Below are 24,636 nucleotides of genomic sequence, written 5' to 3' on the forward strand. Positions count from 1 at the left end.
TGTAATAAAGTTGTCGTGATGGGAGATTTTAATTTACCAAATATTGATAGGCATCTCCCTACAGCGAGGGGTTTAGATGGGGTTGAATTTGTTAGGTGTGTTCAGGAAGGTTTCTTGACACAGTATGTAGATAAGCCTACAAGAGAGGAGAGGCTGTACTTGATCTGGTGTTGGGGAAATGAACCTGGTCAGGTGTCAGATCTCTCAGTGGGAGAGCATTTTGGAGATAGTGATCATAATTCTATCTCATTTACAATAGATTTGGAGAGAGATAGGAACAGACAGATAAGTGTTTAATTGGAGTAAGGGGAATTATGAGGCTATCAGGCAGGAAATTGGAGGCTTAAATTGGAAACAGATGTTCTCAGGGAAAAGTACGGATGTGGCAAATATTGAAGGGCTATTTGTGTAGAGCTCTGTATAGGTACGTTCCAATGAGACAGGGAAGTTATGATAGGGTACAGGAACCATGGTGTACAAAAGCTGAAATAAATCTAGTCAAGAAGCAAAGAAAAGCTTACAAAAAGTTCAGAGAGCTAGGTAATTCTAGAGATCTAGAAGATTATAAGGCTATTAGGAAGGAACTTACGAATGAAATTAGGAGAGCCAGAAGGGGCCATGAGAAGGCCTTAGTGGGCAGAATTAAGGAAAACCCCAAGACATTCTACAAGTATGTGAAGAGTAAGAGGATAAGAAATGAAAGAATAGGACCTATCAAATGTGACAGTGGGAAAGTGTATATGGAACTGGAGGAAATAGCAGAGGTACTTAATGAATACTTTACTTCAGTATTCACTATGGAAAAGGATCTTAGGATGACTTGCAGCAGACTGAAAAGCTTGAGCATGTAGATATTACAAAAGAGGATGTGCTGGAGCTTTCGGAAAGCATTAAGCTGGGTAAGTTGTTCGGACCAGACGAAATGTACCCCAGGCTACTGTGGGAGACGAGGGAGAATATTGCTGAGCCTACGGCGATGATCTTTGCATCATGAATGGGGACGGGAGAGGTTCCCAAGCATTGGAGGGTTGCAGATGTTATTCCTTTATTCAAGAAAGGGAGTAGAGATAGTGCAAGAAAATATAGACCAGTGAGTCTTACCTCAGTGGTTGATAAGTTGATGGAGAAGATCCTGAGAGGCAGGAATTATGAACATTTGGAGAGGTACAGTATGATTAGTAGTAGTCAGCATGGCTTTGTAAGGGACAGGTTGTGCCTTATGAGCCTGATTGAATTTTTTGAGGATGTGACTAAACATATTGATGAAGGAAGAGCAGCAGATATAGTGTATATGGATTTCAGCAAGGCATTTGATAAGGTATCCCATGCAAGGCTTATTGAGAAAGTAGGAGGCATGGGATCCAAGGGGACATTGCTTTGTGGATCCAGAACTGACTTGCCCACAGAAGGCAAAGAGCGGTTATAGACGGGCCATGTTCTGCATGGAGATTGGTCACCGGTGGAGTGCCTCAGGGATCTGTTCTGGGACCCTTATTCTTCGTGATTTTTATAAATGACCTGGATGAGGAAGTGGAGGGATGGGTTAGTAAGTTGCTCATGACACAAAGGTTGGGGGTGTTGTGGATAGTGTGGAAGGCTGTCAGAGGTTACAGCGGGACATTGATAGCATACAAAACTGGGCTGAGAAGTGGCAAATGGAGTTCAATTAAGTGTGAACTGGTCCATTTTGGTAGTTCAAGTATGATGATAAGACCTCTTGGCTGTGTGGAGGATCAGAGGGATCTTGGGGTCTAAATCCATAGGATGCTCAAAGCAGCCGCACAGGTTGACTCTGTGGTTAAGAAGGCATATGGTGTATTGACCTTCATCAATCGTGGAACTGAATTTACAAGCTGGAAGGTAACGTTGCAGCTATATAGGACACTGGTCAGACCCCACTACCAGAACTGTGCTCAGTTCTGGTCGCCTCACTACAGGAAGGATGTGGAAACCATAGAAAGGGTGCAGAGGAGATTTACAAGTGTTGCCTAGATTGGGGACCACGCCTTATGAGAATAGGTTGAGAGAGCTCGTCTTTTTCTCCTTGGAGCGAAGGAGGATGAGAGGTGACCTGATAGAGGTGTACAAGATGATGAGAGGCATTGATTGTGTTGATAGTCAGGTCCACCCACCCCCTCCCCCACCCAGGGCTGAAATGGTTGCCACAAGAGGCCACAGGTTTGAGGTGCTGGGGAGTAGGTACAGAGGAGATGTCAGGGGTAAGCTTTTTACTCAGAGAGTAGTGAGTGTGTGGAATGGGCTGCCGGCAACGGTGGTAGAGGCAGATATGATAGGGTCCCTGGATAGGTACATGGAGCTTAGTAAAATAGAGGGCTATAGGTAAGCCGAGTAATTTCTAAGGTATGGATGTGTTCGGCACAACTTTGTGGGCCCAAGGGCCTGTATTGTCCTGTAGGTTTTCAATGTTTCTACATATTATATAAAAATTATATATTTTGTATATAACAATTATATATTTTTTCTATCTAACGGCAAGTAGGTCTACCCAATGGAAGATAATCTTAATAACAAGTATTCTTTACATACTTCTACATCAGCTAGGTGGATGGCACTAGATCCTACGCCACAGCAACTCAGGAATGCACTTTTTAGAAAACTGGACTTTGTGTAATAAGGTCACACATAGCAAATTTAAAGAATGATTCTTTTGTAGAGTAACAAGCTGTTGAATTTAATAATTCTGATGAGAATGTTTGATTGGACAGATTTGCAGGAGGTAAAATACAAGGTTCAATTCCATGTTGGCACTTACAGGAAATAGCTCTAATTCCATGAGGAAGATTAAATTGAAGTTACAATATGAACTGCTATTATAACGAGTTATAGAGCTCTAGAACACAGCCCTCCATAGTCCTCTCATCCATGTACATATCCAAACTTCTCTTCAATGTTGTAACCAAACCTCTTCCACTAACAGCTTGTTGCAGACTCACACCATGCTCTGGGTGAAGGTCACCCCTCAGGTTTCTCTTAAATTTTGCACCTTTCACCCTTAACCTGTAACCTCTAGAATCCAGATTCCAGAGCCTTGGTAATTTGACTCCAGAGTGGTTGTCTGGCCTGCTGAATATGTATCTAACATTCTGTCTATATTTGGACAGCTTCCAGAGTATTTTGCTCCCTTTAAGCTACTGTATAAATCAAGCACAAGTTATACATGGGAACATATCTGGGTGCTTTTCTAAGCTTTGTACCCTCTTGGAAATTGAAGACAGCAAATTCTTACCACAAAAACCTCATGTTAGTCAGTGATAGACTTCATCTCTTAATAATCAAAACATGCATAAAATCCCATTTTCAATTTGCATAATTCAAATTCCTATAATTTAAAAAAAAATTTACATGGACTTGACGACCCAAGGTTAAACATGTTAGAATTTTTCTCTCTGGAGCATAGGAGAATGAGAGGAGACTCCATACAAAATTCTGTGCCATATAGATAGGATAAACATAGGTAGGCTTTTCCAACTGAAGGTGCGAGAGATTAGAACTAAAGATCACAGGTTAAAGGTGAAATATTTAAGGTGAATTTGAGTGACACCTTCACTTGAGGGTGGTGCGAGTGTGGAATGAGTTGTCAGAAGTAGTGGATGAATGTTCGATCACAACATCTAAGACAAGTTGGATAAGTACATGAATGGGATGGGTATGGAGGGCTATGGTCCAGTACTGTTAACGGGACTAGGCAGAATAGTTTGGCATGGACTAGGTGGGCCAAAAGGCTTGTTTCTGTTCTATAATGCTGTTTGACTACTATAGGCAATCATACACAAATAACACACGCGCTTCTTTATATTCAGTGCAAAAGAAAATTGTACAGTCAACAATTCGGATATTTCTTCTCTTTATAAATGGGAGAACAAGGCAATCTTATCCTCTCCATTGAAAACTTACTTTTCCTTGCCTTCTCCAGCAACTCCAACCCTTTGATTATCTGAAGACCAACATATATCTTTGATTGTGCCGCAGAATGGTTGGTATTCATATTTGACCAAATGTTCCTTCTGGGTAGTATCCCAAATTTTAATTTTTCCAGAAATATCTGTCACAATTCAAAAAAATCCTTAATTTAGGCAGAGAAATGAATACTGGATTGACCCTTATTCAATATTTTTCAACTAGAACATACTCAGTCACAAAACCTATACTAAAACATTTAACTTGTATCAGACCACGATAATGTCAGGATTCTAACTTTCACACTTTGAATATTGCTTCTTGATCAGCAATGATTGTAAAGTATTGAAAAGTGTCATTATCTTGATTCCAGGCATTCAACAGCTAAGCTCCAAATGATAGATGGTAGAGCCTTTGCTTTTTTTTAAACATGTAAAAGAGCACTAGAATGATAATTATAATATGTAGCATGATAGTTGAGGGAATTGAACAGTAAAATGTGTATCAATTTTAAATTTAATTCAGAGCATTTTCAGAGAAAATAGTAAATTACATAAGTAAAATTCCATATTGCATTAAGATGTTTCCCCACACAGAATGGAGAAATAGACTGTCGTGGCCACAGATGTTGTAACATACGCCAAAATCTTTGGCGAGGGAGGAGGGGTTGTTGAAAGACTTGCTGTACTGAGTTCCCCCAGCATTTTGTGTGCCCGACTCTTCGTGATGTCATGGACCATAGGGTATTCATGTCAAGATATGAAAGTAAATCGCCAGGCCTTTCTTCTGCACAATTGCCCCATGATTAACATTTCAAATTCGTTTTTAATCATAGGATAATTAGAGATGAAGTTAGCCATTCTCATTTATTGAGAAGACACTTAGCAAATTAAAAGTATCACCATATAATATATAGATCTATCAAGCATAGCTTTGTTTATGAAAACTTAATATGATACAATGCTTTCTTATGTTTACCAATCCACTTAGGAAACTTAATTTCAAGACCCATCAGTTCCATTTTTACAAGCTAGTATTTAAGTGTGCATTCAGTGAAGCTAGTTTATTTAGTAAGAGTTTATTGTAAAAGAAGATATTTTGCTTGGAGAAAGCAGGATACAAGTACAGGAAACACAAGAGATTCTACAGATGCTGGAAATCCAAAGTAACACCCAAAATGTTGGAGGAATTCAGCACATCAGGCAGCATCTATAGAAAGGAATAAAGAGTCAATGTTTTGGACTGAGAGCCTTCATCAGGACTTGTTGAGCTCCTCCAGCATTTTGTACATGTGACAAGTACAGGAAGTTAAGTAGACCATCAAATAGGAGAGCCAGATGAGAAATTTGAATGAAGTTACAGAACGGAGTGAAAGGGTGCAGTTCCAGAATTTTACACCTCTGCAATATGGTATCAACCTAATAAAGAAGACAGGGGTGAATGTGCTTTAGGGGAATTAGTTGAGCTAAGTGGGGAACTACAAATCATACAAAAGTTTAGATTAACAATGTAAAGAAGCAAAGAAAACATCTGAAATCCAACTTAACTAGAGAATTCGATTAGTAAAGTAGAACTTAATGGGATGAAAAGTAATATAGTCAAAGTGGAGTCAAATTTCATTGTACAAATTGTAAAAGAGCAACTTTTAAAGAGATACTTCAGACAAGTCAAGTGCATTTTCACAAAGGGAACCAAATCATCCTGGAAAAAAAACAGTAAAACTAAAAAGAATAAAAGAAAACCAGGATGGATACAGTGGGTTAAAACGCTAAAAATAAAGATAAGCACAGAGAAGGTTTCTTCATCAAAAGAAACCCAAGTCTTTCAAAAACATGTAAATAGTAATTAGAAAGCAGTAGTAACCAATTTGGAGCAAAGGAAGCAATTTATATTTTAATGCAGAAGACATAGTTGGTGTACCAAATTAGTACTTAATTTTTAGTCTTTTCCAAGATGCTGTTGCCAAAATCTTTGCAAAGGAAACAGCTAAGTACAACTTCTCTACCAGCTATGGTCTGAATCCAAGGTTCAATGAAATGTGCAACATTTGTCCTACATGACACATGGAAACAAATTATTCACTATAGACAATGATACAATTATAATCAGACACATTTTCCATCAACAGAACAGAAACACTGTGGGCGGCAGGTCCTGAGCTCCGCTGGGTCCTAAGGATGACCACAGTGAATTCACCGGGTCCTAAACTCCACCGCACTGATACAGGTTAAATGGGACAAGTGGGGGCTGTGCTGGGTTTGGGTATTTGATCCTCCTCAATATTCTGCGTGGGAATTTAAACTGGAGGTGGCAGTTTTTTTTTACGATGTCGAGTTGCACGCTCGACATCAACCCGGCACAGTTGGTACGGGAGTCACTGGGTCAACAACCTGGCACGGAAGCGGTCTGTCACTGAATCAAACTCGGGAAACTCTGTTCTCCAGTCCAGCACTGATCTCACTGCACCACCGGCCGACCGTAACGGGGGGGGGGTGAATCTTGCTAAGAAAAATTTAAGCCAAAAGCAAAGTTACACACTCAACAGCAACGACTTAAAATGGCAGACGGCATCGTGATCCGACTTAAAATGGTGGACGGCGTTCTCCTTCCTCGGTTCATAAGGACGAGTTGTTCATAACTCGGGGACTACCTGTATACAACTATGCACTTTGGATTTTAGTGCCTACATTTCAGCATGGATGGCTTTCGATGTGTGCACACCACAAGTCACTTAGTTAATGGGAGAGAGATAGTTTGTATTGCCCCATTAATGTTACTCACATATCCTGTATGGCCCCATTTATTGAAAGGGTCATCTACTTTCATTTAAGATGTAAGCTTGAGCAAGAATATTTCAGTAATATATCTCAATTAACAGCAGTTTCATGTGTTAATAAATAAGTTTAGCTGGTTGCTTTAACTCTCCCACCTCCCCAACTAGTTCCAGTGTTGCTACATAGAGGCCTTCGCTAGGGCATAAAAATATTCCAAACTGGTCAATTTAATGCTCATCAGTGAAGAGAATGGTACAAAAAGTAGTTTAATGACGTTTCTGTACAATGATTTTTTTCGTTAAAGCACATTTTATTATAATAACTAGTCAACATTTAAAATAGCAAACACCAGAAATACAAAAATTAAAATAATCATGTTGGGCAAGGTAATCACAAGAGACTGAAGTCTAATTGACATACCCCCTGAAGCAATGTAATATCCACTGGGTGAATACTGGGCAACTTGAACTTGACGAGCATGTTCAGTAAATATATCCGCAATTCCTGGATTCTGAAAACAGAAATGGTCTTTAACAAATATTCCAATCCCTCTTAAATATGTATACAAATCAAAATGTGTGAAATAAAGTATTGTTACCTCGATGTTCCTTATGATGACACTTTTGTTATTGGTGTAAAGAAAGTTGATTCCTTTAGGATCACTTCCAAGAACTTTTGAAACTCCTCTTTCCACTTGAGGGAGGCAAGCAAACACTTTACCTGTTGAAAATCAAGGAAGAGATTAAAAGGGAGAATGTATAGTTTTCAAACCAGCATTTTACAAGATAATGTTTCCTGAAAATTAACTATAAAGTTAGCAAACATGTTTGCAAACCACAGTATTCTTACTTTGACATGAAAGACTTCATCAAATGAAGAGTGTTTACAAAGCAAGAGTGAAAACCACTTTGAATGATTTTACAGCTACCAAGATATATGAATGCTCTGCCCAATGCAATTACTCACTTTTCTGAAATACTATAATGTTTCATATTTCTTTCAGCTATTTGATATTCAAATTCATCTTGTTCAAAATATCAAATACTCTAGGAACAACTTCACACAAATAAGGGTAGCCACGGGCAAATTTCTTCCAAAACAGTGAGAAAAATAAGACACTTTTGTTAAAAATTCATTGTGTGGAAGCATTTGTCTGATGGCAACATTCCTCATTTGGATGCCATGGTAGTGGAATGGTTAACACGATGCTATTACAGCATGGAGCGTTACAGCTTGAAGTTCAAATCCAGCAGTGCCTGTAAGGAGTTTGCACATCCTCCCTCTGAACGCATGGGTCTCCTCCAGGTACTCCAAGTTCCTTCCATATTCCAAAGACATCCCGGTTAGTTGGTCAATTGCTTATTGTAAATTGTCCTGTGATTAGGCTGAGGTTAAATAGATGGGTTGCTGGAAGATGCAGCTCTTTAGGTCAGAAGGGCCTGTTCTATGCTGTATCTCTAAATAAATGCAAGTAGCCAATACTACAAAGGGCTTTTGGCTCACTAAAAATACCTCGTACACCAATACTTGCTGCTATACAAATGGGCTCCTTCATATATTATTTATCTGAATTAGAAGTCTAGAATTACAAAGGCTCAGATCTTAAGGTCATTTCTCTTAACTTATTTTTTAAACCTTTGGTCTCAGCATAAAGCTCTGGGAGCTCAGGGTCAACTTTAGAAAAGCATAGCGCCTATGCAACCACTTGCACAATAACAAGTATACTGTATTAACTTAAGCATCATCTTCCCACCCTTTATCTGAGGCACTATTCAAAAATTCTCTCAAATTACCTTCCTTTAACAACTAAATATAGCTGCTTGTTTTCTTCAGTGTGAATTGTAAGAATCTGCAATGCTTAAGTTCGCAAGTTTTCATTTGTTACACAATTCAAAAGCAGACCACTGGCTATTAAACTTACTGTGATGTCAAAGTTGCAGTGATTAAATAAATGCAGATTCTGCAGCACACCTCCCCACACACACAAGATTTAAGTGAATCACAGAATACATAAATCCTTGACAAGAAAGGCTTATTATGAATGAACATACATTTCATTCAAACAACTTCATTGCAAACAAACCTTTGAACTTATCAAAATACACAAAGCAAGCTTGGTAACCAACTCAGCATTATTGCAGCTTTAATGGAAAGAATTAGTCAACAACTTCAAAAGGCAAGGTATCATGTTATATTTCTGCCTTCCCACAGTTGTCATTCCAATAATGTACTAAACCTGCACAGTGACTATACTGCTACTTAAGTCAGCTGTTTAATATCTCTTATATCTGCGGCAGTTACCCTATGAAATCATTAATTGGAGAATAACTAGAATTAAAATATGTTTAGTCAGACCCTATTTTATAGAAGCCACGTTTTACTTATTGATCTATGGATAATGAGAAAATAAATAGCATTTTGAAGCTGGGGCATTTCTGTTGAGTCTCTGTTTAGCTAAAGCTATGTAGTAATTTCCTGCAAACAGGGAAGTGCTCATTTTTACAAAAGAATACCATCATTCATGAAAATTCGTTGCAAAATTAGCCCCTTAAATGGTAATTCCCCTTTAATTTCATATATTTTATATCTGGTGTGGTAATTATAAAAGGTAGTTAACATATTCTACTAACAGATATATGCAGAATGCTGTCAAGAGTAATCCAGAGAAGGACCCTACATTGGGATACAAAGTAACTCCCCCAGTGAACGGGAAGATAACTCAGCAGTTTAAAACAACTTGTGGTTCGAGTTCTCTCTTAATCTGCAGGAACTGATCTTGGATTATTAGAGAGTTAATTGCTGAGATCGTGTCATGTAATCGTGATACACTTGAATATGAAATCCAATGCACTTATGATAAATATGCCAAAGAAGCAAAGCAGAGCAGAAAATGGCATAATGAGTAACATTATGAGCATAAACAGTAACAAAATCACTCCTACATTTCCACAATGTCGAAGTTTAAAAAAAATGTTTGGAGCGTTTTAAAGCTCTCAAGTTAATTGAATGAATCATTGAAACGTGCAACTATTTTCATAAGTCATGTCCTTCTGGAGTTGGCAAAATAGAACCCAGATGATGGAAAGGACACTTGTTAGCTCCCTAATTCCAGAACATCGATCTCCAAATATGCCGGCCAATCTCCTTTAGATAAAATACACATTTTAATACTATTACTGCGGAACTGACGGCATGGCAACGCAATGACAAAAATGTAACTGTCAAGTTTGAACCAGCTTAATGGGAGGGGTAAAGGAAGAAGAAAGGGAACCAAATCACGAAAGGGAAGGGCGAGGCCTTTTTTTTTGCACATCTCGAGTGCCAGGCCTTAGACTGGCACGGCCGGGTCTGGGCAGCGTTTCCCACACCCTGCTCAGAGTTAACGGAGTCTGTGTTCGCTCTGGAGTCTCGGGCAGCGGAGCCCATTTGCTCCCTCCCTCAGTCGGTGCTCCTGCTCTCCCCCTCCCGGGAAACACTCACTCAGCTCGTAAGGCATCGTCACACGATCAGCCGCTCGCCGGCCCGGAACACAGCAGAAGGGAAGAGTAGCGCTATCCGCCGCTAACGCGCTCCTTTACTCTGCAACGACCACTCCACTCCACTCCACGTCGCTGGCCGGCTTTCCCTCCCCGCAAGTTTGCAGAGTGGGGAGCGGGCGGGCGGGCGGGCGCACGCCAAACCCGGAAACAAGCGCTCGGCGGCTCCCTCGCCGCTTTGACCATATATAGTCAAAGCTGCTCGATTCGCCTTGGCTGTGAGGCGCCGTAGCCTCACCACCAACCTCCGCCTCCTCCATCGGCCGAGTGGTGACGTCAGCACGCAGGCAGGTCAGGTGTACGTGCCGCTCGCGCTCACCGGCCGACCACCCGCCCGAGACTCAAGGTGTGCGCTGGAGGGAGGAGGTTTGACACGGCACCTGTGCCCGTCGTGTGGGAGGCCTTCTCCAAGACGTTAAACGCTGGAGACTCGACTGAGTGTAGTAAATTCTGAGAAGGTGTTTTCATCTGAACATGATTATACTGAGAAGGAAACCCTGAGGTGCGTGATTATAAACTGGTAGGGATTTTTAGAATAATGGAGAGAGGCAGTGAGACCACTAGAACGGCCACATGAAGTTAAGACCTGGATTGCTGTAGTCATATGAGGCAAATTCCATAGTTCAAGCTACAGGTATAATGCTGGTGATTGGAAGACAGAAAGAAGGTTGTATTGGGGATAAAAATAATTTTAGACTGGAGTCCCGATGATGGGTCTCGGCCGGAAACGTCTTTTCTATAGACGCTGCCTTACCTGCTGAGTTCCTCCAGCGTTTTGCGTGTGCTCTTTAGACATAGGACGAGAGCTTTTATCATCAAAGTTTTCGTAGAAAAGCATTGAGGACATTTTCAAATGGCGCATCCATCATTAAGGACCCAAATCATCCAGGACATTTCCTCTTCTCATTATTACCATCAAGGAGGAGGTACAGGAGCCTGAAGACACTCACCCAACGATTTAGGAACAGCTTCTTCTCCACCACCATTGGATTTCTGAAAGGACAGTGAACTTATATAATTACTTCACCTCCCCATTCCCCAGCTCTCTTTACCACTTCTTTTTAAACTATAATTTCTTTTTATAATTAATAGGTTTTCATTATTACATATTGCCATATACTGCTACTGCAAAACAGTAAATCTATGACTTATGCTAGTGATATTAAACCTGATTCTGATATATTAAAAACTAGGTGCTGACAATAGGATCATACAGCACAGAAACAGTTATTGAACCCAACTTGCCTTACAACCAAAATGTCCATCCAAGCTAGTTCAATTTGTCAGCTTTTGGCCCATATCCTTTCAATCCTTTCTTATCCAAGCTAACTACCCCTAATCTATCCTGTCTTTCCAGATGTATGTGCATCTTGTCACTCAGAAATCTCTCCAGTAACTCAGCTACAACAGATGTTATTGGTCTATACTCCCAGGGTTTTCTTTGCTGCCCTTCTTAAATAAAGGCACAACATTTGCTGCCCTCCAGTCTATTGAAATCATGCCAATGGTTAATGATGATGCAAAATTTCCACCAGGGTCCTTACAATTTCTTTTTTCTCGCCTTTCACAGCATTCTTAGATGTAGAAAATAGTACAGTACAACACGATACTGGCCCTTTGGCCCACAATGTTGGACTGACCTTTTAACCTAATCCAAGATCATTCTAACCCTCCTCTTGCACATGACCCACCATTGTTTTTTCATCCATGGGCCTATCTAAGAGTCTCTTAAAAGTCCCTAATGCATCTGCCTCTACCACCACCCATGGCAGTGCATTTGATGCACCTACCACTCTGTGTAAAAAAAACACCTCTGATATCCCCACTATACTTTCCTCTAATCACCTTAAATTATACCCTCTCATATTGGCTATATACACTCTGGGAGAAAGGCTCTCTATCTATGTCTCTCTATCACCTTATATACCTGGTCAGGCCCTGGAGTTTGTCTGTCTTCATACCTAGAAGATATCCAGCATCTTCTCTACTGTAATGCAGACTATGTACAAGATTTCCACATTTACTTTTCCTAGGCTTCATGTATTTCTTCACCGTAAAAACAGATGACAAATATTAATTAAAGCCCTTGCATATATATATAAGATCCTGCTCAGACCCCACCTGGAGTATTGTGCTCAGTTCTGGTCACCTCGTGACAGGAAGGATGTGGAAACTATAGAAAGGGTGCAAAGGAGATTTGTAAGGATGTTCTGTGGGTTGGGGAGCATGCATTCTGAGAGTAGGTTGAGTGAACTTGGCTTTTTCTTCTTGGAGCAATGGAGGATGAGAGGTGAGAGGCATTGATCGTATGGCTAGTTAGAGGCTTTTTCCCAGGGCTGAATTGGCTAACAAGAGAGGGTATAGTTTTAAGGTGCTTGGAAGTAGGTACAGAGGAGATGTTAGCGGTAAGTTTTTTTACACAGAGAGTGGTGAGTGCGTGGAATGAACTGCCGGCAACAGTGGTGGAGGCAGATATGATAGGGTCTTTTAAAAGACTTCTGGAAAGGTACATGGAGCTTAGAAAAATAGAGGGATGTGGGTAACCTGAGGTAATTTCTAAGCTAAGGACATGTTTGGCACAGCTTTGTGGGCAGAAGGGCCTGTATTGTGTTGTAGGTTTTCTGTTTCTATCATCTTTGGCTCCTTACAGAGTTGTCCCTTTGGTCTTTGAAAGGTCTTAATCTCTTTCTCTCTAGTTACTATTTTTCCCTTCACATAGTTACAGATTTTCTTCAAAATTTAATTAATCTTCTCTACCAAATTTATCTTCCTGCCCACCTAATTTCTTTCTTGTGTACGCTCTTGCATCCCTTATACTCCAACAATCCCCACCTTATCCCCACTGCCTAAACCTGACCCATGCCTCCTCCATTTTTCTGGCCAGAGCCTCAATAACCCCTGTCACCCAGGTTTCCTACTCTTACCAACAGTGCTCTTCACTCCAATAGGAGCATGTACTGGAGTATAAAAGTTGCATTGTTTGCTGTGTAACCAAAACTATGTAGTCAGCTTTGAGCTTGCTATTTGCTATGCATGTATCCAATTTAGTAGGAGAATGAAATCTTAAGAATGTAGAAGATAATGGGGTGTTAATGAGAGGTAGCTAAGAGATGTAGATTAGAACATGTTTAAGTCAATGGGTAGAAACAATAGTGGCAGATGTACTTGTGACACACAACTGTAGACCGATTGGATATGCTAATGCAACTAAACCAGGAGATTGCTATAAAAAATGCTATGTACAAGGATCGGTGGGCAACCAGCAACTAGCTCAATGACTGCCTCAGCTTTGATTTGCAAATTAAAGTTTAACCCTTCTTGAAGAATCTTCTGCGTCTTCTGGTTGTTTGTGGCGCACGAGAAACCACGACACATGCAGACTTTGAGCTCTCAGTATCTCTCCCATGTGCCTGTGTTCCTTTTGCCAATAAACAACCAGCTCCACTTAAGCTTTCATGCTCCCGTCCCATACTAACAAAATGCACATCGCCCCAGTTTAGAACTTTAAACTGTGGACCAGTTCTGCACCTTTCCACAACTATTTTAAAGCTACAAATATGAACACAGGTCCATAAGTGCTTTCCCATTGTCTCCTGCCCCCTACTCAAAAACAGGTTGTGTTTTTCCCTCTCCATAGTTGGGCCCTGTACTTTCATGAATACACCTAACAAATTCCACCCCATCGAAGTGCTTAACAGTCCCAGTCTATGTTAGACAACTTTAAGTCCTCAACCAAGACAATCCATTTATTTTTATAGCTCTTCATAGTTGTTCTTTTAATTGCCATTGGCTATTTGTGCTGATACTACAATCCCAGCAATGTATTCATCCCCTTCTTATTTCTCAGCTGCATCACTGGATAATCCTTCAGTGATTTCATCTCTGACTGCTGCTAGGACATTCCCTTCATCAAGAATGCAACTCCGCCACCCCTCTTCCTGTTGTGTCTTACCAATCCTACAGAGTTTTTTGAAAAGGTTAGCAGGCAATTTGATGAAGGAAAGGCAGTGGATTTTGTATATATCGACTTTAGCAAAGCCTTTGACAATGTCCAGCATGAGGGGCTGGTCAAAGAGTTTTAGTCACTTGGTTCAGTCACTCAGGTGAAGTAGTAAAATGGATTCAACATTGGCTTAGTAGGAGAAGCCAGAGAATGGTGGTAGATAGTTGCCTATCAAGTGAGAGGGCTATGACAAGTGGTGCACTGCAGGGACTGGTGCTGGGTCCATTGTTGTTTGACGTCCATATCAATAATCCGGATGATAATGTGGTCAACAAGATCAGCAATTTGCACGTAACACCAAGATTGGAGCTTTAACGGACAGCGAGGAAGGTGATCAAAGCTTGCGGTGGGATTTTGGATCAACTGGAAAAATGGACTGAAAACTGCAGATAGAATTTAATGAAGACAAGTGTGAGAGGTTATATTTTGTGGGGTGGGGGGGCAAACTAGGGTAGAACTGATACAGTGAACATTATAGCATTAAGGAGTGCAATAGAACAGAGTGATCTGGGAATACAGATTTATAATTCCTTGAAAGTGGCATCAGGGATATACAAGGTCATAAAGGGAGCTTTTGGCACATTGGAATATTTTTGAACTTTATTCCCTGGAGCATAGGAGAATGAGGAAGATTTGATGGAGGTATACAAATTTATGAGAGCTATAGATAAGCTAAATATAAGAGGCTTTTTCCGGTGAAGTCATAGGTTAAGAGTGAAAGGTGAAATATTTAAGGAGAACATCATTCAGAGGGTGGTGTGAGTGTAGAACAAGGTACCAGCTAAAATGGTGGATAGGGTTTGATTGCCAGACTTAAGAGAAGTTTCTTATAAGTAAATGGATGAGAGGGGTATGGAGGGCTATGGTCCAGGTGTGGGTTGAAAGGACTAGTCAGAATAACAGTTTGGTATGAGTTAGGTGGGCTGAAGGACCTGTTTCTGTCCTATAGTGCTCTGTGACTTAGTAACTCCATCTCTATCATGCCTAAAGTATCTGTACCCAGGACATTAAGTTACCAGTCCTGTCCCTCCTTTAGGCAACACACAAAAAATGCCGGAGGAACTCAGCAGGCCAGGCAACATCCATGGAAAGGAACAAGCAGTGGAAGTTTCAGGCCGAAATGTCCCAGGTACACATGGCTGTCCAAGCCCCATGTTCATCCACCTTACCTGTCAGATCTCTTATACTGAAATAAATGCAATTTAATCCAATAGAATTCCCTCATTCTCCTGCCTGTCCTACCTATTCAGCTTGCTCTCAATGATCTTTGCATCACTGTCTAGCCTTTCATTTCCCTCCCTATGCTTGGGATCCCACGCCACTGATAATTGAGTTGAAATCTACCCTAATAGCACTACCAAATCTGGAACTCTTCCATTTCCTGCGAAATTCAGCTCTTGTGCAAGTTACCTCAGCCCCAGAACAGATCCCAATGGTCTTAAAATCTGAATCCCTGTCTCCCATACTAATTTTTCAGCCACTCATTTTCTCTCTTCTTCTTATTCTCACTGGCATGAGATACTGAAAGTAAACCATAGATTACTACCCTCAAGGTCCTGCTATTTACCCTCTTCTCTATCTCCCTATATTCACTCCACCGGACCTCATCCCTTTCTCTACCAATGTTTTTTGTGCCCATGGGCACAATGACTTCTGGCTGATTACCTTGCTCCTTGAGAATGTTTTGTAGTCATGATATCGTGGAGTCTGACACCAGAGAAGCACCATACCATTGTGAAGGCTCTTTTGTGGCCACAGAATCTTATGTCAGCCCCCCTAACTATCAAGCCCCCTGTCACTCAAATCCTGTTTGCTTTCACCCTTCCTTACTGAGCCTCAGAGTAATTCTGGTGGCAGGTCATCCCACCCAACAGCATCCAGAACAGTATACTTGATTTTGAATGAAATGGCGACAGGGGATTCCTACACAATCTTGTGTACTGATTATTATCTAAATGGGCACAGTATTCTCCAAATGGGGAGAAAATTCAAACATCAGAGGTGCAAAGGGACTTAGAAGTTCTTGTGCAAGACCCCCAGAAGGTTAATTCAGAGGTTCATTCTGTGCTAAAGAAGGCAAATGTAATGTTGCCATTTATTTCAAGGGGAATAGAATATAAAAGCAAGGAGATAATGCTGAGTCTTTATCAGACACTACTCAGGCTGCACTTGGAGTGTTGTCCAATAGTTTTGTGTCCCTTATCTCAGAAAGAATGAATTGTCATTTGGAGGGAGTCCGGAGGAGGTTTACAAAAATGATTCCAGGAATTAAGGTGTTAACACGAGGAATGCCTGGCAGCTTTGAGCCTGTACTCACTGGAATTTAGAAGAATTTGTGGGATTTCATTGAAACCTACCAAATGTTGAAAGGACCTGATAAGGTGGATGTGGAGAGGATGTTTCTTTGGATAGGATATCCAGAACAGGCACAGCCTCAAAATTGAGGGGCAACCTTTCAGAGCAGGAGTGAGGAGGAATTTTATTTTAGCCAAAGAGTGGTGAATCTGTGGAATGCTCTGCCACAGACTCTGGTGGAGGCCAATTCCATGGATATACTTAAAGTGGAAGTTGATAGATTCCTGATTGGTCAGGGAATCAAAGGATTTGGTGAGAGGGCAGGTGTATGTGGTTGAGTAGGATCTGGGATCAGTCATGATGGAATAGTGGAATGGACTCGATGGGCTGAATGGCCTAATTCTGCTAGGATGTCTTATGTTTTTACTGCTGTTTCCTTTCCTTGTGGTCACCCAACTGTTTTATTTCCTGTACTTTGTTTGTGACCACCTCACTAGGACTCATATCTATGATACTCTCAGCATCTCAGATAATCCTGAGTGCACCCAGCTCTAACTCCTGCTCCTACACGTGGTCAGTTAGGAGATGCAGCTGGACACACCTTCCATCAGTATAGCTGTTATGTGACACTGGAAGTCTCCCTAATCTCCCACATCCTCCATTGCCGTAAGTGCCATCTGAATGCTCTACGACCAAAAAGGAGATTCAAAGAACATTACTTGTGCCTTTGCTTGCCAAAGCCTCATGAGGCAAATCTGAAATAAAAACAAAAAATGTGGAAAAAAGATTGAAGAGCTCTGGACCTGAAACAGAAACTGTTTGTCTTTCCACAGATGCTGCCTGATCAGCTGAATGTTTACACGATTTTCTATTTTTATTTAGAATGTGGTGTAGTTTGATGAGCATTGGGGTGATGGATTGGTGGTGGGATATAGTACGAGATAGACTATGTGATTTTGCTTGGGATTATTGACAAAAATCTAAAAAGGAGCAGGGTTAGGAATGGTTTGGATTAGTAGAGTTTTCAGTTTACAATTGGGCTGAGGGATTTAGCAGTTAAAGTGCCAAGGCAATCCTGATCCATAGACTAGGAAGAATTTAAGCATTGTATTTGCTGTTGCTTCAATGAGTGAGAAAGCACAGTGACTTTAGAAGTACCTTTTCTGGGTCCCAGACTGGAGGTTTCTCCAAAGTACTTGCTCTTTCCCCCACCACCTCCCACAATGTTTTCCAGATGTTCAGACCAGGGACAAAGATGAGACAATATGATCAGGGTCTCCTAAATGTTCAGCATCTACAAAAAATATGTGGATCGGTCACAGTGTCCATTTTATTTATGAAACTTCTATCAGCATGTCCTTATTCCCTTTTGTGTGCTGCTCCATTAAGTTGAACCAAATGTAAGAGATTGAGGGCAGCCAGATGAGGACAATTGCAATATGAGTAGTTCGGTGTCAGAACAGAGAATTTATTTTTAGGGGCTCAGGAAAACATTTATGCTCTCCCTGCTGCCAGGCATATCAATAAAAGGAAACAGTCTCTTTGCACTTCCGTTTGATGCCTTCACCTTGTCATAGCCCACTCTTCAGTTGTTCTTCAATGCAGCCTCAGCTTCCACACTGTAAGTGCTGGAGACTTGAATGTACCTGACCACAACCATTTTAATCAGTCACCCCAAATGGGGTGAAAAAGGATCTAGTGCTTTCCTAGTGTGTATGATGAATAAACTCTTCTTGGGCATTCAGGCAGGTACAGGTATCAATTTTAACCGAAGTATCATTGACAAACTCTGCTGTCTTCATCAGGAATGATGCAGAGGCATGTCTAGCCTTGTGATATATATACCCCCATCATCCATCCCTTCTGATTAGTTAATCCTAATCCAATCAGATTTCTGCTGTCCCACCTTATTTACAATTGAATTCTAGTTCTTACTTAAAACGAGACCTTCATCTTTGTTAAAATTCGTTTTTTATAGATTTATTTCAATGGCTTCCTTCACCAAGTGGTCCCAAAAGCCATTGGAGTGGCACAGTAATTTTGTGCCTTTGAAGTCAGTCCTATGGCCATTGCGAATGCAGCATTCTGCTACCACATGCATACACATCTTGTGCTCTTTGATACAGGTTTCCACCGTGTCCCCTGTCTGATCAATATACGCTACTCTGCATTTACAGGGAATCATGTAAACACCAGCCATCCTGAGCCCCAGGTCATAAGCTGATATACAGGCTGATATGTACCAGGCACCACCATATGCCTGTCATTACAGGCTAAATCATGACTCTATAAATATCTTCCTCAGCCTCACTTCTCGTCCCTCGTACAATGTATGACTTAGACAGAATTCCACTGATATAGATTAGTGGTGTGGAAGATTTAAAAAAGAACATTACATGATAATCATGAAGAAAACATCCAAATGAGTCATATCCTTTAGATTCAGCAATAGTAAAATAAATACAGTCTGTGCTGCTAGTTGCAGAAGATTGTAGTTGCATAATGACCTATGTTGACTCTCTAGAAACTTAAAATTAAAATCCCCATTTTAACTGAAAATCCTCTCACTCCAATAAACCTACGCAACAACCCCCAGGTTTCTCACAGTTGCCAAGGCCTTAGATCCTCTGATGCATTGGCAAAACATTGTTTTTAACCCTTTGTCCGCAGCTGAACCTTTGGTAGCAAGCTTATCGATGTCATGTCCTGCTTTTATATCTCATGCTCCTTTCACTCCTTATCCATCTTGTTGACACATAACCATTCATTCTCACCATTAGTCATGTTTCTTGAGTAATTCAGAACCATATTCATTTCCTCCTTATGCTTTCATTGATAATGAAAGAACATTGTAATGTAATCCACTGCTGTTGAATTTAAGATTTTACCTAAACCACTCTAAAGACTTCCACTTTCTGCTTCACAATTTCCACAAATTTAGGAAGAGTAATTATACCCCGTTGGCAGGAGCCATGTAAGAATTTGTATGAAAAGTATAATTATGATCTGAGATACACACCCTGGAAGGGCAGTAGGGGCAGTTTCAATGGTAATTTTCAGAAGTTAATTGTATCATGAAATGAACAAAAAAGGAAAATTTGCAGGGGAACAAGACTGACTATCTTGTTTCTCACAGGGCAGTGCGAGTCTTTGGGACCCCCTTCCTCAAAGGGTGGCAGAAGCAGTGCATTAGAATATTTTAAAATCAGAAGTAAATAGATACATAATAAGCAAGCTAGTAAAAGCTAACCGTGGGTGGACAGGAATGCAAAGCTGAAGTCATAACCAAATCAGCCATGACCATATAAAATGGTGAAGCTGGCTTGAGGGTCCTATTCCTCATCCCAAATCATATGTTCAAGAATTGGCAGAAAAGTGGTGGAGTGAATACTTTATGCGGCTCTGAACTTAGTGACAGTAGCAAATTTTAGTATAGACCCCAAAACAGCAAGTTCAGAGCTCGGGGTCATTTGTATTTGCATTTCAAATGCAAATTTTTGTGGAAAATAATCCATATCTCTTCAATGTGAAAAGCATAATGTTACATGATTTTACAGCATGGAAATGTGCCCTTTGCCCCAGTTTGCCATGCCGATCAATTTGCCTACCTGAGCTAGTCCCATTTGCCAGTGTTTGGTTGACCTCTGGCTAATCCTTTCCAATCTTAAGTATTTGTCCAAAATTTTTTTCAATATTTTAATTTTACCCGCGGTTGATACTTCCTCTGGCAGCTTGTTCCATATACCCACCATTGTTTGTATGAGAAAAGACACCCCTCCGATCTCCTTTAAATTTTTCACCTCCCACATTAACCTCTCAGTCTTTGTGTTCTAAGTGCTTCAGGACCCTGCCAAGACCTGCACAGGTTTAACTTGCCAAAATGCAACACCACACTTGTCCAAGGAAAATTACATTTGCCATCTCTTGTCCCTCTACATATTACTGGAGAAAACTTTCTTAGATACACTAAACAAATTGCACCCCATTCAAGCCATTTGGACTAAGGTAGTCCCAGTCAATATTAGAGTAGTTAAAATCACCTACTATTTACAACCCTATTATCACTATAGCTACAGTATTTGTGATCTTCCTTCATATTGCTCCCCACTGGGGGGGGAAGAATGTTAGTACAATCCCATCGAAGTGACCACTGTCCCCACTCATGTAGCCTCACTGAATGATTCCCTAGGAATACAGTAAGTATTGCTGCAATGTACCTCTTATTCAAAAAATCAGCTCTCAGCATTCCCCCCATTTCTATCACACCTATAGCATCTGCACTCTGCAATATTGAGTGGCCATTCCTGCCAATCCTTCTGTAATAGTTATAATATTGACATCCCATATACCTATCCATGTTCTGTTTTTTAAACGTTTACCAAACCCCCTCTGTTCATTCTGCAGGACTTTATACATCTTTTCTACCCATGTCATTGGTACCATTGTGTACAACGATCTCTCATTGCTCCCACTCCTCCTCTGCAACTGATCAGTGATGTCCTTGACTTGGCACCTAGGAGGCAACATGCTTATTTTATTCAGAGCCACAGAATATCCTGACTCCCTAGTCATTGCATCTCTTTCCACTGCATCTCTTGCTGCCCACATCTATTCCAGCTGCGCATCTGAGACAGTTGTGGTGAGTACTGCTGACATTTTACCAGAGGGGCTGGCCCCCATAGAACCAAAAGTGGTATACTTGCTTGAGAGGAAAACAGTTGTAGGGAATTCTGCACCACCTGCCTTTCCCTCTTGATGGTCACCCATTTATCTGGCTGAACCCCTTGAAACTCTTATCAGTAAAACTGTTTACCTCCTGCATGCTGCTCAGTGAGTCCAGCTGGTGCTCTGCCCAAACCACGTGGTCTGAGAGGAGTTCTGCCTTTGAATCATTTATATAGCCATTTGTGAGTCATTCTTTTGTTTTTTTCTGAATGACATTCTATGAAAAATAGTTTCAAGGGGTTCAGCCAAATAAATGGGTGACCATCAAGAGGGAAAGGCAGGTGGTGCAGAATTCCCTACAACTGTTTTCCTCTCAAGCAAGTATACCACTTTTGGTTCTATGGGGGCCAGCCCCTATGAATTGGTAAAGGCTAATTGCAGCATAAATTCTTGTTAAGTTGCACTGGATAGGGATTGAAAATCAATCCATTTTTGATGTTCTTTTTCAAAGAATCTGTACATTATTAACATCACAGAATGAGAGCATATCCGCAGCACCATTTTTTGTTTCGACAAATTGAAGTACCTATTGTACCTTCTAAATGCCTAAAGTAATTTGGAATGTGAATTGGGACCGGACTAATGAGGATGGGGCAGTTGTCATACGTCGATGCAGTGTGTAGTGAGACTGAGGAACAACAGGAGACAATAGGGCAAAATTGTAGTCAGTGAGATGAGTTGAAGTATAACATGAGGACAAAATCATAAAGGTTGGTGAATACAGGACTGAAGGTATTTCAAATGCATGCAATATACAGAACAAGGTAGTTGATCTTGTAGCTACGTTAGAGATGGGCAGGTATGACATTTTAGGCATTGCTGAGTTGTCGCTGAAGGAAGTTCATAGAAGCTGAACACCTTGTATTGAAAGGATAGGCCGGTAAGCGGAGAGATTGAGAGGGTTCTGTTGAAATCAAGTCCTTAAAAAGAGATGACATAGGATCTGGAGCTGTAGAATCCTTGTGGATAGAGTTAAGAAACTGTAAGGGTAAAAAGACCCTGAAAGGAGTTACTGTATATATAGGCCCCGAACAGTAGCCAAGATGTGGGATATACTGTCCTGAAAAATTTCAATGGGAAATAGAAAAGGCATGTAAAATGGGGAATTCTATGATAGTCATGGGGGATTTCAATAAGCAGGTAAATTGGGAAAATCAGGTTGGTGCTGGATCCCGAGAGAAAGAATTTGTAGAATACCTATGAGATGGCTTTATAGAACAGCATTGGTTGAGGGGGAAGTAGATAACTCAGTAGGTTTAAAAGGAGTACAGCAACCAGGAACCCAGTGAGTTTCAGGGGAATGCAGGAACCATTATCTGTGAACAATTAATGTATCACTGTAGGCAGTAGTATATTTTTGGAGTTTTACTGTAAACAGAATAGTAGCATGCAGGTGCAGCAAATAATTAAGAGAATACATATAATTAAGGGAGTATATTTAGTACTGTACAAAAGTCTCAGGCACAAATATATAGCTAGGGTGCCAAAAACCTTTGCACAGTATTGTAAATCTTTATTGCTGCAGAGTAGAGTGCACAATTAAGGAAGTCATGATCTGACTATTGGCCCATAGACGATATATTGTGTGTAGTGTTGTAAATTTTATTTAAAGGAGGTTATACTGTATATGTCACTCAGAGGCAATACAGTTCAGTGGTGTTTCCAAGAATGAGGAAGGTGCTATGCAATGAAGGGATTTCACGTTTGAGTTTATTGTCACCTGACTGTACAATACATACTGATTTACAACCAAATGAGAATACGTTCCTCTGGATCATAGTGCAGCCACAAAGCATATGTCGCATATGTAACACTTACCCAACAGGCTGGTATATGTCTAGGGGAAAAGGATATCCAGCCACAAACCAACCCCACCTCCCGTACACGCAGGTGCTGTGAGAATCAAGTTTATGCTGCGCGCACACACACCATATCAAACTCACACCAGATACCGTTATGAAATACACTTTAAAGATTTTACTAAAACTAAAAGAGTACTATGCAATACAATATATATGAAAGAAAAGGAAATAAAGTAAAATGTGCCAACTTATCAAAGTTCAGTCAGTTTAGTGCACATCGTTGGAGCTCAACCATCGAACCATTCGACCCCTCGTCACTTTCCTCCGACCTCCACGTCCTTGCACCTGGGACCACTCGGGTGGTCGACCGAGCAGTGCGGCGCACGTCCACCTTCCTGGGCGTCTTCTTCCTGACGCCCCTGAAAAGACCGCGAAAGCCCTCAAGCTCCCAACCTCACAAGACAAAATAACATTCCCCATTGGTCAACAAATTAATACAATCCCGATATCAGCAAGTCCAAAGCTAAACAACTGCGAGAGAAAGCACTTATCATACAAAGAAGCATTCCTACTCTGAACAGAACAAAGAAGCCATTTTGATTAACATACACAGTACATTGTACACATATAGCACATAACACAAAATATTATGACAAATAGTTAACAAAATATTATTCAAAGTGTGTATAGTGTGCAGTACAGATAAACAGTAAACAGCTCACTGTACTAGTGACAGACCTTGGTGATGTCAGGTTATTCATTAGTCTCATAGCCTGAGGGAAAAAGTTGTTACCCATTCTCGCAGTCCAAGTCCTAATGCTGCTGTACACCTTCCTGAATTTGTGGGTCAGAGATTGTGCGATGGGTGGTTGGCACCCTCAATATTGCTTCGGCCCCTTTGTAAACAAATTAGCTGGAAATTAGGAGGAAAACATTTAATAGTTTTAGGGGAGCTTCACAGCCACAGGCTGTGGGAATGTTGTCTCTGATGGGATGTAACTTCAGGCTCATGAGTTTCTGAAGGTCCTTGAAAGAGTCATACTGTACAAAAACAGGTGTGAACCAACATCCAGCACCCATTCACATTAATTCCACATGAATCCCATTTTAAATATTCGCCCTAAATAAATACCCTTTAATTCCTCCATATTCTACTCTACCTCTTCCTTACGCACCACGTGTAATTTTCAGCATCTAAGTAACCTACCAACATGCATGCCTGAAGGATGCAAGAAGAAACTGAAACACTTGGAGGATATCCACAATGCCAGTAGGAGAATGCACAACTCTACAAAGACAGCACCTGAGGTCTGGATTGAATTTGGGCTGCTGGAGCTCTGTGGGAAGCAACACTCTTTGCTTTAGCACGGTGCTGCCCAAGAGATGCATGATATTGGAGAAGAGAGGAGACAGAAAACAGAATATGGATAAGTCATTTTTGGTTGAAACTGCTTGGATGCTGCAGAGATTTGTGTTGGGCCTCAGCTGTTCACAATCTGTATCTATAATTTGCAGCATTAATTCAAATCTCAAGCATCCCGATGCTTTCATGATTCAAGGTAGATGGCAGTGTGGGATGTGAG

General features: G+C 40.9%; 2 protein-coding genes across 7 annotated transcripts in view; one reads left to right on the forward strand and one right to left on the reverse strand.

The window, feature by feature from the left end:
• Positions 1-10,337, reverse strand: part of wdr1 (WD repeat domain 1) — a 71,681-nt gene extending 61,344 nt beyond the window's left edge. The window contains exons 1-4 of the mRNA XM_059988884.1: positions 10,173-10,337; positions 7,291-7,412; positions 7,113-7,203; positions 3,916-4,063 (exon numbers count right to left, since the gene is read on the reverse strand). Of these exons, the coding sequence (XP_059844867.1) occupies positions 3,916-4,063; positions 7,113-7,203; positions 7,291-7,412; positions 10,173-10,188 (377 nt within the window). The 5' untranslated portion in view covers positions 10,189-10,337. The remainder of the gene's footprint in view (positions 1-3,915; positions 4,064-7,112; positions 7,204-7,290; positions 7,413-10,172) is intronic.
• Positions 10,338-10,512: 175 nt separating this feature from the next.
• The window catches only part of LOC132404605 (uncharacterized), a 98,791-nt gene continuing 84,667 nt past the window's right edge, over positions 10,513-24,636 (forward strand). For 3 of the 6 annotated variants that reach the window (XR_009515599.1, XR_009515596.1, XM_059988880.1), the window contains exon 1: positions 10,513-10,730. The gene's annotated coding sequence lies outside the window, so the exon portion shown is untranslated. Of the gene's footprint in view, positions 10,731-15,267; positions 15,361-17,023; positions 17,350-24,636 lie in introns of those variants that run through there. The other 3 variants (XR_009515598.1, XR_009515597.1, XR_009515601.1) reach the window with 2 other exon arrangements.

This window comes from Hypanus sabinus, chromosome 14, assembly GCF_030144855.1.
Source record: "Hypanus sabinus isolate sHypSab1 chromosome 14, sHypSab1.hap1, whole genome shotgun sequence".
In the NCBI taxonomy this organism is placed as follows: domain Eukaryota; kingdom Metazoa; phylum Chordata; class Chondrichthyes; order Myliobatiformes; family Dasyatidae; genus Hypanus; species Hypanus sabinus.